This window comes from Panthera uncia, chromosome D4 (genome assembly GCF_023721935.1).
Source record: "Panthera uncia isolate 11264 chromosome D4, Puncia_PCG_1.0, whole genome shotgun sequence".
Classification (NCBI taxonomy): Eukaryota; Metazoa; Chordata; class Mammalia; order Carnivora; family Felidae; genus Panthera; species Panthera uncia.
Genome location: NC_064807.1, coordinates 57343298 through 57358437, shown reverse-complemented (window position 1 = coordinate 57358437; position 15140 = coordinate 57343298). Strand labels below are relative to the sequence as shown.

The following is a 15140-nucleotide window of genomic DNA, read 5'->3' as shown; positions in this document are numbered from 1 at the left end:
CTCTTCCCCTGCCATCCTAATGCCCACAGGTAAAGTAGCTCAGCTGCCTTTCCTATCTGCATATAAATGCATGGACCTGAAGTATAAATTATATCCTTACATGCTTGTCTAATAAAAAAAAAATTGGGAAAATAGGATAATGTGCAGAAACAAGTGGGAAAAAAAAAGAGCTTTATTTCTTCCATTCTCCGAACAATCTGCTATGTATGAAAGACCCTGAAGAACGGCATTCCCCTCTCTGCCTGGAAGAGGCCCTTGTGTCCGAAGGAATGCTAGCCACACCACACCAATAATAAGCCAGGCTTGTCCTAGGTCTTAATGAGGAATAACATCAATTATTTCAAGACTTACCACTCTATGAAGCCATTTTTCACGGCTGTCACTTTTAGCAGGGTGTTAGAAGACTCTGGCCACTTACCTGAGAGTCAAAACAATCCCAGCTGATGTTATGAAGCCACGAACCAACACACAAAGAATGCTTACGCTTCGCCGTGAGCAGGGCGGCCACAGGGAAGGCGGGGGACTAAAGACTGTGCAGCCACAATTTACGCTGAAGCTGTTTCAGTGCGAGGAGACTCTCCCCTCCCCGCCGGAAGGTGAAGGGAGCTGATCCTACCACATACACAGCAGTTCATGTACTTCACAAAGAGTAAAACACAAACTTAAGAATCTAACATAAACTGGCCCGAGTTAACTGACTCCATCTCATTTTATTCCAGCATAGAGCTAGTGCTTGGGCAACAAGGGTATTTTGAACCCAGTTTATGGAGATTTTATAACTCTAGTGACTTGTCTAACCCAAGCACGCCCTTTGTCACCCCAAATCCTTGCCTTTTTACATAAATGACAAACTTATTTACTCTATTTCAGACATTTTATTTTTCTTATTCTAACATTAGGCTTTGATAAGTACAAAAATTCACAGGTACAAAAATTTCTGTATAGTCTTGTGGTAGTTAAAAAACCCGTGAAAACAGAATAATTTTTTAATTGGGCAGTATCTGTCTCTATACATCCAAGTTGACAGTCTTCTTGAAGTGTGGCTGTAAAAACGGTGAAAACTATTGCACTGTGATTACGTTAAACCTTTTAATGATTCTTTTTCACTTGTTTCAGGAAATCTATCTTATGACATTTACTGGATGGGTTCCTTACTTGTATTTTGCTATAGGCCAGTGTCTCTGCCTCTTCAGGGCTTCAGTGATGACACCGTCATCTTTCCGCCTCTGATGCTCTGACCATCAGAAGATTATGCCACCAGCTTCAAGAGCAAGGACAGCTGGATTTAGATTTATAGCTATTACCCCTTTCCAATGTTAAAAAAAGTAATGCTGAAAAATATGAATTTTTCATATTAGCATTGATTTCTCTTCCTGCAAGGATTTAATTTTCATACTCCCACAGCATACGAATTATATTTGATGAGCTTTTACTTTTTCAAAAAAAGTATTTTTAAAAAATTTTCTTGAAAAGATTACTTCTTATCCCTAGGATTCTGAGTAAAAATGACGTACGGGAATGGGGGAAATCCGAGTACATGTCCTTTTTTTTTTTTTCCTTCTATACCTAATAACCTGTTGGACACAGAGAATGGAGGTCTCCATGGTCATTGTGCATCAGTTTCAGGTACGGCCGAGATTACAAAAAGAACAAAACAAAATTCATTTGATTTAATCATAGATCATAAACAGATTGCCATGATGTCACAGGCATGAAGACCAGACAAACACCGGAAAGCCAAATCAGAAGCTGTCTCACAGCTTGGACTTTTTTTTCCTCTGCTTAATGAGAAATAAATTATCACTGCCATCGCCCTCCAAATAGCTCTCCTTTTTCTTCTGTTTGCCCCGCTTGCCGTCTCTGGGCAGCTTGTCTTCTCTTGGCTTGTGGTAATGTGATGAGTGGTGGAAGGACTTGGGACCCTTCTGGGTCTTGAAGGTGCCAGGAGAATGGAGTTTTGGGCCCCTGGGGAAGTCCTCCTCCACTTCATGAGCCCTGTCAGCCTTCCTGTGTTTCTCACGCTCTTTGCGGCTCCTGCTCGCTTCTTTTTGGGTTTCTTTCTTTTCTTGAGGCCACCTGCTGTTTCTCCACGAGGCATGGCTCTTCCTCCTGCCATGGGGGGGCCTCTTCTCTGCTGCTTCCATGTGAGGTCTCTTGAACTGCCTTGGAAAATCCCCATTTTTCTGGAGTTCTGGAAAATATAAAAGTATTTCTGCATATTCAGCAGCCAGACAGTCCACACACGGCTTACACTGGTCTGTAAATAACTCAGCAGACAGGGAAACTAGACAATGAAATGTGTTAATGATACAACATTCTAAAGAGCCCTTACTAAGGTAAAAATCACCCGCTAAAAATTGTATGGTTATAGTTCTGTATTTCTGATTGCTAAAAATGGAAAATATCCAGAAATCCAAAGATATTTATTCTATTCAGTACACTTGTACTAGGTTGAATGACAGAGACGAAGACTAGTGAAATCAATCATTTCAGCTTTGTGAAGAAAAGTCACATCTGACCAATTCAAGTCAAGGCGGGGATAAAGAAACAGCCTTTGACGATGAAGTGAAACAAGATATATCAAATGTCTCATGACATTTCAATCACCCTCAGAAGATAAAGTCTGGTCACAGTACTTATAGGTGGATGCCAAACTGGACAGGAGATTATTCCTCCAGAGCAGACATCACTGGCTTGGAGAACACACACACGTGTGTATCTCAGACATTTTGGTCCCAGATCTGGTGTTACATTTTACCAGGACTTGGCACCCTTTTACTACAAGTGTCTGACAGGCATGATTCTGATGGGGTAAGTGGGAGGTGAGGTTTGAGGGATGAAAACTAACATGTCAACAAAACCTTGACAGATTAAAGAAGTGGCCAATAAAAAAATAGGGATGGGGGTGCCTGGGTGGCTCAGTTGGCTGAGCGACTGACTTTGACTCAGGTCATGATCTCACAGCTCGTGAGTTCCAGCCCCGTGTTGGGCATAGCCCGCTTCAGATCCTCTGTCCCCTCTTCCTGCACCTCACCTCCCCCCTCTCAAAAATAAATAAACATTGGAAAAAAAAGGATGAAATGCAAAGTAATATAAAGTTCACAAGAAGTGAACTCTAGGATACAGAGCAAAGGTAATTCCTTATAGACTTTAGCATGAAATAAACTTTTTTTTCTTAAAAAAAATATTTTTGAGAGAGAGAGAGAGAGGGAGAGAGAGGGCAAGCAGGGGAGGGGCAGAAAGAGGAGGACAGGATGCAAAGTGGGTTCCACTGATGTGGGGCTCAAACTCATGAACTGTGAGATCATGATTTGTGCTGAAGTCAGATGCTCAACCGACTGAGCCACCCAGGTGCCTGAAAATTCTAATGGATCACAGAGAACCTCAAAGTAGCCACAGAGTTCCCAATATTACTAAGTGAAAACAAATGGTTTTCCTAGAATTATAAAAGTTATAACCACTCATTACAGAAAACCCGTGAAATACAAAAAGTATAAAAATAAAATAGGAGCCATAATCTTTTAATTCAGAGGGGACACTTTGGTGCATTTCTTTTCTTTTCTTTTTTAATTTAATTGCCTAATAAATATCTTTATGTACTGTAATCTCTCTCTCTATATATAGTTGAGATAGAGTTTATATGAAATGTAATATGGAAAATATGCAGGAGTTGAAAATAATTCCTTTTGAAAAAGACCTTAAGTCAGAGAGAGTTGGGGGTGGGACGGAGAAAGAATACCAAAAAGGCTCTAAGAGTTACAATGTATAGGTCAACTTGAGAAGTATAGAACTATTTCATCCTGAAAGCAAGAAAGGTAACTTAGTAAACCACTGTTAAACTTAGTAAACTACAGCACAAAAGAAATAGAAAAAAGTAGGCCTAAATTATAAACTAAAAGAACGTCATGTTATCAACAGTTAAGTAAAGGAATCACAGAAGGTGGCTGTGGACCCTGGAGCTCTGCTGTAATCATGGCTGGTAAGAACAGACTTCTTTGGGGAAACTCCAGGAATCACCTAGCAGGGAAGCCTTTCTTTCCATAAAAATACTAGAGACATACAAATGGAAAAAATAATTACTCGCCAAACAGAAAACTCTCAAAAAAAAGAGCCTTTAAAACCCTGCTTCCCTGTATGGATAGAAGTATTTTCAGGACATTTTCTAAAATGGTCATGATGTGAAAAAAATGTTTAGTGTGAACAGATCATAATGCAGGGTTTCTGAAGTGGGTGCCTGATTACCGGAGATCAAGAAAGTTCTGGTTTCTATGGTAATTATTTAAAAACATTTTCTGTGCTAACCAATGACACCCAAAGCAGGCAAAGACCATGTAAAGGAAGACATTTGGAACTACTGCAAAGGTAATCTCACAAGAATTCAACAACATACCTTTCACCTTTCGTTTTATTCTCTGTTCTCTCTCCCGAATTTCATATTTGTCATCATAGTAGTAGATGAATGGAGATGTTGGAAAGGTCTGGTTAAACATTCGTCTTTCTGTACATTCCTGCAAGTTGTTTGAAATTGTTTCAAATTATCAAATTTGAAATTAGGATGTCACAAGGGCACTGCTCAGGCAACCTTAACTGCAAGATCACAGACCACTGAGGTTAGAGACAGTCCCACATCACAGATACCCCACGCTGAGGCTCAGGATGTGGTCCTGCTGGGAGGCTCCGCCAAACCAACATCCAATCACACCCAACTGTACTTACAGGCTTCTTTCAGGCTTGGATTTTCTTTCCTTACTTCTTTACCCATGAAACCTTTCTTGTCTTTTTTCAGTCTTCCCTGCCAAACCCCTCCCCCAGTCTGAGCTAACAGCAATGGGGGGCTGGGTCTCTACTGAACTTGCTCTGTTCCTCTTTTAAAGACTTTATTTGGCCTTATGTTGTATTAGACCTTTGCTTGTCTGTCTCTTCCAACAGCCTTCCAGCAAGTGCTTCTCCTTTCACATTTACACCCTAAATGCGAGTGTAAATTCTTAGCTCTTTGCTCTTTTCCCTTCACCCAAATGGTTTGCAAGCTTATTTTAACCCAATACTGCTAACAAGGGCAGTGATCCTTATGGTGGGGAGCAGGATGGTGGTGGTGGGTTAGGTCTGGTTTGAAAATGCTCCTAGGTAATTCCAAAATACCCCAAAAGAATCCTCTCTTCTCTTTCCTTGCCCCGCTCAAGAGATCACTCCTCTCACTCATTTCTCTAGGTCAGCTCCCCACCTGCATGACTCTGGCTTTTGTACCTCTGCTAGTTTCCAAATCCACATCGTTGGCCTGAGCCACATCCAACAGAATAGGCTTTATTTATCATGATCTGTTGACATATATCCATTCAGCATGTCTGAGACCAACTTTTCTTTTCTTTGAAAGAGGTTTCCCTTTGGAACTTCCCCATTTCTGTCCTCTGCCATCTTGCCTAAAATGTATTTTATAAATGTCCAATTCTTCTTAGCTAGGTATTGGAGAAAATCAGAACACCTCTTAGGAAGAAAGTATGTGAAATAGCCACATAAAATTTAGCTGACTTATCCTAACATTGGCAAATATACTTGACTTGTAATTCTAAGATACCTGACTGAGCTGGCAGCCACACACTCAGTAAGAGCATGATTTGCAGATTATGAATCATTCTAAATATACATTTAAGTATTGGAAATAAAGTAATGTCAATCTGTACCTACTATTGGACTTTATCAAATCACATTTTACCTTAATTTTCTTGTTTTTGCTCCAAGAACTGAAACATTAATAATACAATTGAAATCCTCCGTGTAATGCTGTTTCCCATTCCTCATTTGTCTCCTTCCCTTTCCAGAAGTTGCCACTGTCTTAAAGTTGGTTCCTGCCATTCTCATACATTTTATACTCTTACTACTACTACTAATGACTATTCTAATAAACAACAGTGTTAAATTTGAAGCATTCAGACTTCATAAAAATGGTATCATTCTATAAATATTTTGAAGTGGCTTTAGGTTATAATAGCTTCACAGAATAAATTGGGTAGTGTTCTCTTGGATGATCTGTTTCTGAATAAAGGTTTGGTAAAACCTGACAATAAAACTATCTGGATCTGATATATTTCAGGGGAGAATTCTGATTACTAACTTAATTTTTTTAGTGGTATTGGTTCATATAGGCTTGTTCTTCATTTTGGTTAATATTTTTTTCTAGAGAATTATTTATCTGTATTTTCAGACTTAATTTTGAACTTTATTAAATGCAAAGCTTATTTAAAATTTGTATTCTCCTACAATTAAAACTTACTGTATTTTAAGTTATTTACACTTTTTATTCACTATTTGTACCTTTTTTTTTCTTTGAGTAGTTTTTCCGAAGTCTTTTTTTTTGGAAAAAAATATGTTTTTAATTTTTTAAAAATGTTTTTATTTATTTTTGAGACAGAGATAGAGCATGATCAGGGGAGGGGCAGGGAGAGAGGGAGACACAGAATCCGAAGCAGGCTCCAGGCTCTGAGCTGTCAGCACAGAGCCTGATGCAGGGCTCGAACTCATGGACTGTGAGATCATGACCTGAGCTGAAGTTGGATGTTTAACAAACTGAGCTACTCAGGCACCCCTAAAAATGAAAATGTTTTTAAAGAACTAGCTTTTGGTTTTGTTGATGCTATTAATTTTGTTTTCTATTTCAATAATTTTGGTGCTTATCTTTATTATTTCCTTCTTCCAACTATCTTTAGATATACTGTGTTGTTGACTTTCAGGATCTTTTTGGAATTTTTTGAATCCTGAAGTTATAAGGCAAACCTATATGGTAGCCTAGAGAATTACATACATACATACATACATACATACATACATACGTACATATGTATTTCTTTATTTAGGCTTCATGCCAAGCATGGAGCCCAACGTGGGCCTTGAAAGCATGATCCTGAGATCAAGACCTGAGCTGGGATCAAGAGTTGGACATTTAGCTGACTGAACCATTCAGGTGCCCAAGAATTACTTTTAGAAATCACTATCCATGGTGGCTCTAAGTTTCCAGAAGAAAGGGCACCCATAAAAGATTTGGGTCTAAGATTCTGCTATAGTTTGAATGTTTGTGCCCATCCCTCCCAACCCCCAACCAGAATTCATCCCCAAGATGATGGTAGGAGGAGGTGGAGTCTTTGGGTAGTGATTTGGCCATAAGAATGGAGCTCTGATGAATGGGATTAATGTTCTTATAAAAGAGACCCTCACAGAGCTCCCTAGCCTCTTCTACCGTGTAAGGACATAGCATGGAAGTGCCATCTATTAAAAACAGCCCCTCAGGGTGCCTGGGTGGATCAGTCAGTTGGTTAAGCATCTGACTTCAGCTTAGGTCATGATCTCATGGTCCATGACTTCGAGCCCTGCATCAGGCTCTGTGCTGACAGCTTGGAGCCTGGAGCCTGTTTCAGATTCTGTGTCTCCCTCTTTTTCTTTCTCTGCCCCTCCACTGCTTGCACTCTCTCTCTCAAAAATAAATAAACATTAAAAAAGAAGAAGAAGAAGAAGAAGAAGAAGAAGAAGAAGCAGCAGCAGCAGCAGCAGCCGCCGCCGCCGCCCCTCATCAGACATCAATTCTACTGGCACCATGACTTTGGGCTTCCCAGCCTCTAGAACCTAAGAAATAAATTTCTACTGTTTATAAACCACATAGTCTATGGTAGCTTGTTTACAGCAGCCTAAATGGACAAAGAGAGATTCTAACCATAAAATATTAAGAGCAAATTGCAATTACAAAGAGGTACTAAAGATCTTGATACACTCCCAGCACCCACTCATACTTTCACACGCTCTTGGAGTAGTCTTTCTGTAGAGTGACTACTGTTTTCTATGGTAGTTTGTAGTTTGCCTGATATGAAGCTGCTTAGGACTGTCCCTGCCTCTCCAACTACACGATGAGTGAGGTTAGGGAAGGGCGGTGCCACATTCACCTCAGAATACCTTTTATACGAAGAGGCTGTTCAGTAACATCTATAGAGCTGTATTTCTGCAAATGAAGGGGAGGGGTCCTCAGACATCTTTAATCATCTGCACAGTCTTCTATTTGGATCCTGTACAGTCTAGACTGGCGTGGCTATACAGAGCCATACAATACGATAAATATTTTCCAAAGCTAAATGTAAATTATGTTTTGATTATCCACATCGCTGGTCCCCTCCATTAGCACACACAATTGATAGTTGGCTATATAATTTATCTACTATTCTGGATTAGCCACACCACTGATCTTCTTCATTAGTGTGGATGATCTAGAATTCTTCATCTATGGCAGCGATGAGGCTGCCAAATTTGCTTTATTGTAAATTAAAAACTATCTAAATCTAGATTTCTGGGATAAATTCCAAATGTTTTTAATATATTTCCTATCTACATTAACAGGACTGACTAGTAAGCAATATGTGCCCAACTATAATTGTTTTTCTTTAATTGAACAAACATAAATGGAAAATTACACCCTTTTGCTTTAAAGAGGTCAGCAAGCATAAATTGTACATCTGTGTGATCTGCGTGGCAGTGGAATACTCATGGGAATAGGTTTCCTAAACAGTGTTGGCAACATCTGGATTTTGGCAACGAGGTGGAACGCACAAAGCAGGAAAAGATCTAGAGCTGGTAATTTTGTAAGAAAAAGTATTCTTTAACAAAGTTTTTAATGTGCATTCTACGAAAATGGGAGTATGGGTCTCTCCATCCATGTCACCATACTATGGATTTGTTCACATTGGAAACAGCATCCAAGTGTCAGTATTGAGAAATCTCCCCGTACAACTTCTTTGCTTTGGAGATAAAGAAACTGAAGACCGGAGTGCGTTGTTCAAGTCACATGGTGAAGTCAGTAGCAGAGCAAAAGCCAGACCTGAGGATCAGAACTTCATCCTAGCTTTCATGTTGTAATTCTTCATTCCATGGTCCTGCTGCCCCAACGTGGAAGAAAAGTTTCACCTGTTGGTGAACTGTGTTGTGTCTCTCCCTTTGCTGCGGAGGTCCAGCCCCAAGGTCTGCGTGAGGTGCCACGGTCAGAATTCAAGGTAGGACTCCCATGAGTCACAAAGCGCAGCACTACCCCTCCCCTTCCCACTGCTCACAGCCCTCCCATTTTGAGGACTCTCTACCCCCGAATGCTTTCTACCTCCTGTCATCAGATCGCATTTGATTTTAGTTTATTTTGGTTTCTAAGCTGTTAGAAGCCTACCAGGAGACTAGGAATGTATTTCTCCATACAGATTTTCTACTTTTTGTGCCACTGCCCTTCTTCCTCTGCCTCAGGATTCCCAGAATGCAGGAGAGCTTGCAGTCTATTCTTATCACATCCTGTCTCTGGGATGCGCTGCTGCTGTTTCTTACTTAATGAGACAACTGGCTAGGAGACTCCCTCCCATCTCACATCAACAAATTCCTTCTGCTTTGACACTCTTGCACCTAAAACACACACAGTTTGGCCCTTTTAGCTGGGGCTGGGAATATGCAGCTTGGATAGGGAATCTAGACGTCTGTGGGGCAGACAGGCTAGTCAATGATACAGTATCTCTGTCTTTCCACTAGTGTCAGAGTTTTTATGTGAGTGATGAAGATTTAAGTGAACACAGTATCAGGGAAAGCTGGAGATAGTGGAGAACTACATAGAAAATCTTCAATCATGATTTTGGCTGTGTCAAAGTAATAGCAAACATAAGAACTCATGAGAAGTGTAACCATTTTGGTGACTACTTTTATTCCTCTGATTGACTGTATGAGGTTTTTATTTGTTTTAGCCTAACTTGTTCATGTATATTTAAAACAATTAGAAGAACGTGCTCTGACAGATCTCTCTGGCAGGGATGGGAAAAGCAAATCAGTTGAAAATACATTAAGTCTTACTTTAGGATGTTAGTTTATTAAAAAGGTAAGCATTCAGAATTACATTTTTTTTTTTTAGTTCATCTTTCAGCAACCACTCCCAAAACAACAGAATGTGTTATGCCCAAATGCTACTCAAACTTACGTGTCCATAATGGCCTTCTTGCCCACAGTTGTAGCAATACACTAAGGCTGATTGTCCAGAAGGGGTCTTCGGCTTTTTGGGTGGTCCAGGTTTGGTCTGCAACATGAATATTTGTGAGCGTTTATTAAATGTTAGAAGAAAATTAAAACCTGATTCTTTCCCAAAGAGCTCTTTTTAGGTAAGAGATCCTTTAGAAATACTGCCTCCTAGAGTTTAGGACCTCACATCCAGATGATTCTCCGTGTTAAAGTGCACAACATGACAATTCTTTTCCACTTCATGTCAATATATGCTTTCCTCTTCTTCGCTCCTCATTCCATTAGGCGTTGTGCCCAGTACTGTGTTAGGTATTAGGTATCTCAGAGAGAGAAGCACAACAGGCTAGTAGAACATGAAAGACATCTAAACAGATGATGACAGAAGATGTAAGCAAAGTGAGAAACATGTACAAGGTTTTAATGGAGTGGCAAAGGGGACCCATCATTGGGATGGGGTGGAAGGAGTCAGGGAATGCTTACAAAACTTACATTTACTTTTAAAGAATTAGGTGTAAGTCAAATGGAAAATCCTAGGAAGAGGGGCTAGCATGAACAATGCATGAAGCTAAGAAAGCATACATGCTGACAAAGTATAACATGCATAGCCAGGTAGACTGAAAAATGAGGCTGGAGAAAGCAAGGCAAAAGAAGGGAGGACCTTAAAGTCATCTTAAAGAACTTGGGGTTTATCTGGGCTTTTCCATTTTAAGTGTTGTTTTAAATATGGGAGCAGAGTAGTTAGAATTTTATTTTGGAAAAACCATTTTGGCTTGTAGTTGTAGAGGGCGTGAATATGAACAGAAGGTTAGATGCAGTGAAAAAGGTGGCTGTTAGGAAATCAATGAGGTGATGAGGGTCTACACTACAAGAGTAACAAGGATAGGAAAAAGGGAATCGATTTGGCCAATACATGAGGGGATAAAACTGGTATCACTGAACATTGACAAGATATGAGGAATAAAGGAAAGGAGAAATTACGATGCTTTTCAGGTTTCTAAGTTGGGTGCCAACAACTGCTTCAGAAACAGTAGGAAATTAGAGGGAAAGATGATGAAGTCTAACTTGGATGCTGTGTATTTAGGTGATGTCCATTAGGCAGTTGTCTCTGTAAGATTAAAGCTGAGGGAACAAGTGTGAGCTGAAGATTAGCTCTGAATGAAATCTACCGTATAATAGTGGAGGCTAAAATGACCCGAGTGGACAGCATCGCCATACCCAATATGAACAGTGGTGAGCTCAAGATGGAACCCTGGGCATAACATTTAAGGGGCAGACAGAGGAACCTGGGAAAGGGACAGAGAAGGAAAGGCTGAAGGATGCAGAATCACAGGAGAATATAGTCATACACCTTAGAGAGTAGTTTCAAGAAGGGTGAACTGATCTGCAATGGAAAATACAGCAGAGGCTTAGTGAGATTAGAACTGAGAAGCATCTGTTAGATTTGGCAATTGTTCATGGATAACCTTAGTATGAGAATTTTGGAATTGGTAGAAAGGTAATAAAGAGCAGAAGGCAACAGGCTGAAGAGTGAAGAGATGAATACAAAGGTGATAAAACCATAAAGAATGAGAAAATGATTCCCCACAGAAGCCAGGATAGTAGTTACTTCCAGTGGTGAGAAAATGCACAGAAGGTTTTGGGGTAGCTGCAATTTTCTATTTTTTGAACACAGTGGTGTTATATAACTTAAGTGTGTGTGATGTAACTATGCATTTTTCAATATGTATGTTACATTGGACAGTAAGAAATATTTAAAAAAATTGAACAGAAGCAGAAAAAAAGGGGATGGCAGGTATGTATTATTTTGAGAAGCATGAATAACAAGGGGCAGAATAAGGTCGAGCAACATCTAGGAAGGGGATTTGGTAGAGTTTGCTATTAGAATGAGAAAGAGATCTGAACATGTGAGGAAGCTCATAGAGAGGGAGGTGGTGAAAACAGGAGAGAAGGGAGAAGACAGAGCTAAACCCCTGAGGTGGCAGGGGCTTTAAACAGAAGGAGAAAAACCTAATAGCCCTCCCACTCCTTTTTTTTTTTTTTTTTTTTTTGTAGATTGGAAAAAAGAGGGGAGAATGGGAATGAAATTGGATAAGTTTATTTCTTATTTATTTATTTTTTAAAGTGAGCTCTATGCCCAATGTGGGGCTCGAACTCATGAACCTGAGATCAAGAGCAGCACACTCCCGCAACTGAGCCAGCCAGGCGCCCTGCTTATGTTCTTTATTGGGATGCTATAACAAACAGTGCTGGTGTGCCAACTAATTTCATTATTACTGTTTAATGTGGCAAACAGGTGGCTTGTGAAGGTTTTATGTTATTGACATGGGAAAATAATCTATAGGCTATAAAAATCTTCTTCAACTTTACTTTTAGTTTGTTTCCTAAAATGGAAAACTGGAGGATAACAGTAGCCTAAAAGATCTTTTCTATTGAAAATGACTACAAACGCTACACAAAATAGAATTTACAATTTCAGCTATTGTCAACTGGGATATGATAACTAACAAAGGTCTTATATTCTCCAATAAAAGAATGTGGTTCATGAATTAAGACAAGCTAAAAGTCGTCAAGCATAGTTTTGACAGGTATGCATACAAGCATGTACCACTCACTCACTCACTCACTGCAGTGGCTCATAAATTTGTTCAGGTATAGAGCACCAGGAAGACATGAAATTATTAAGCAGAAATTATTTTTCCATCTTTGTGTTACTTGATGTGACACAAAATTGCAACCATGAGTATATATGTGGTTTAAGAGAAAGAAATCAAAGCAAGAGATGTGTCATGGATGTGAAGGCAGAACACATAATGTTTTGAGGAAGAAGTTGTCAAAAGCTACTGGTGGGTTAAATAAGATAAAGACTATGAAATCCACTGGATTAGCAATCAGGAAGTTGCTGGAGACTAGAAACCATTGTGAGCAGTTTATTTGAGGGGTAGAGATACAAGCCAGACTGTAATGGGTTTATTGTAAGTAGAAAGAACTGAAGAACAAAACACTGATGACTTTTTCAAGATACCAGGTTGTGTATAAGAGAAGGGAAGGGGACAAGTAGAGCAGAACAAGTTCAAGGACGCCTCCATCAGTGATGTTTACCAGAGTGCTGGGCACATGGCATAAGCATATACAAGCATTCTTTCATTAATTTATTCAAAAAATAATTGAGTGCCTAATATATGCCAGATATCTTAGAATAGATTAGGTAACTGAGAAGTCAGACAAAAATCCCTGCTCACATCTCCCACGTTGGAAGACAGATAAACCAACAAAACACACACACACACACACACACACACACACACACACACACACACAATCGGGTAGTAATAAATGGCACGCAGGCAATTAAAATAGAGTTAAAGGAATGAAAGTCATTGGTGGTGACTTAAATTGCATTTTAGAGAAACTCTCACTGGGATGGTCATTTCTTGTGATAAAAATACCCCCAAGTATGCAATGACTGGGGAACAGCATTCTAGGCCTCAGGCATGGGGACAGGGAATGCAAATCTTGGAGATGCGGGTAAATTTGCCATATTTGACTATCAGAGAAATATCTGTAAATTTGGAAGTGTAGTAGGTGAAGGAAGAGTGGGAGAAGAGGAGGTTCTAAAGATGGAGAGGGACTAGATCGCTTAGGGCTTATCATTCAGAATGGAGAGCACTGGATTTGAGTGGCATGAAAATCCACTCTAAGGCTAATGGTAGGTGCTCAAAAACTAGTCGGTGACTGTAGGCAGAGACTATCACTGATGATAAACAGAATTATCCACCCGCCAAATAATAAACATTCTCTGAAAGACTTATGTTTATAATTTTTCAATGTTTTTTTGTGCAAATATATGGTAATTTACTGCTGAGGCAAGATTTCTAGATTCACTGAAGAAAGGAAAATATGCTCACTATGTTTATTCCGCTGGAATAAGAAATTCCATTGGCTCAAATCCTATGAAAAAGGACAAGATGAATCAGGCAGTAATGATTGGGGAAGGAGGGCACAGAAAGAACCAGAACAAGATGGATATCCAGACACTAGAACTTTGGTATGGATGCAAATAGGGATTTCCTCACAGGAGAACCACTGGTGTCCCCATGGCACTGCTGGCTTTTCCTCAGGAATACAGAACACAGGAAAGCCACACTACTGTACAAGTCTCCAGTGGTTCATTCCCATCACATCCTCTCAGAGTAAAGGCCACTTTTACTTACTCCTGCCACAGTGCTCCTGATACTCCTTTTCCCATTTCACCTTCTCGTGTACTAAATTGGTTATCATGTCTATTATCTGCCTCCCCATTGCTGGAATGTAAGGTGCACAGGGTAAGAGATCTTTTAGTCCACTCTGTATCCTTATGGCAAGAATCTAGACTAAGTGTTGGTGAACTATGGCCGACAGGACGAATCCAGCTCATTGCCTGTTTTTGTATAGCCCATAGGCAAGAATGCTTTTACATTCAAATGGCTAAAAAAAAAAAAAAGAATATTTTGCAACACATGAAAATTTTATGAAATTCAAAATTCAGTGTCTGAAAATAAAGTTTTATTGGAACACAGCCAGGCACATCTGTTTACAGGTTATCTAAGGCTGCTACTCTTTTCTTCAATTCCCTACATCACCCAGTGCTTATCAGACATTTCTCCAAAGAAGATATCCAGATGGTCAACAGACACATGAAAAATATGCTCAACATCACTCATCATCAAGGAAATGCAAATAAAATCTACAAAGAGATAATACCTCACACCTGTCAAAATGGCTATAATCAAAAACATAAGAAGCAACAAGTGTTGGCGAGGATGTAGTGAGAAAGGACTCCTCTTGCACTGCTGGTGGGAATGCAAACTGGTGCAGCCATTGTGGAAAAACCGTATGCAGGTTCTTCAGAAAGGTAAAAATGGAACTACCCTATGATCCGGTTATCTATGGCTACTTTTCATGCTACAAGAGCAGAGTTATGACAGAGACCATATTGCCTGCCAAGCTGAACTATTTACTACTTGGCTTTTCATAGAAGAAGTTTGCCAATGCCTAAACTAGAACACAGAAAGTGCTCAAAAATAGGTGGTGAATAAGTAGATCTTAAAGACTCCAAAATTTTATAGAGTGGACATGAGTTATACAGC

General features: G+C 39.7%; 1 protein-coding gene across 5 annotated transcripts in view; it reads right to left on the bottom strand.

The window, feature by feature from the left end:
* Positions 1-1656: 1656 nt before the first annotated feature.
* The window catches only part of ZCCHC7 (zinc finger CCHC-type containing 7), a 253394-nt gene continuing 239910 nt past the window's right edge, over positions 1657-15140 (bottom strand). For all 5 annotated transcript variants that reach the window (XM_049626560.1, XM_049626570.1, XM_049626597.1 and 2 more), the window contains exons 7-9: positions 9977-10072; positions 4391-4508; positions 1657-2191 (exon numbers count right to left, since the gene is read on the bottom strand). In XM_049626560.1, coding sequence (XP_049482517.1) covers positions 1755-2191; positions 4391-4508; positions 9977-10072 — 651 coding nt within the window. In that variant the 3' untranslated portion in view covers positions 1657-1754. The remainder of the gene's footprint in view (positions 2192-4390; positions 4509-9976; positions 10073-15140) is intronic.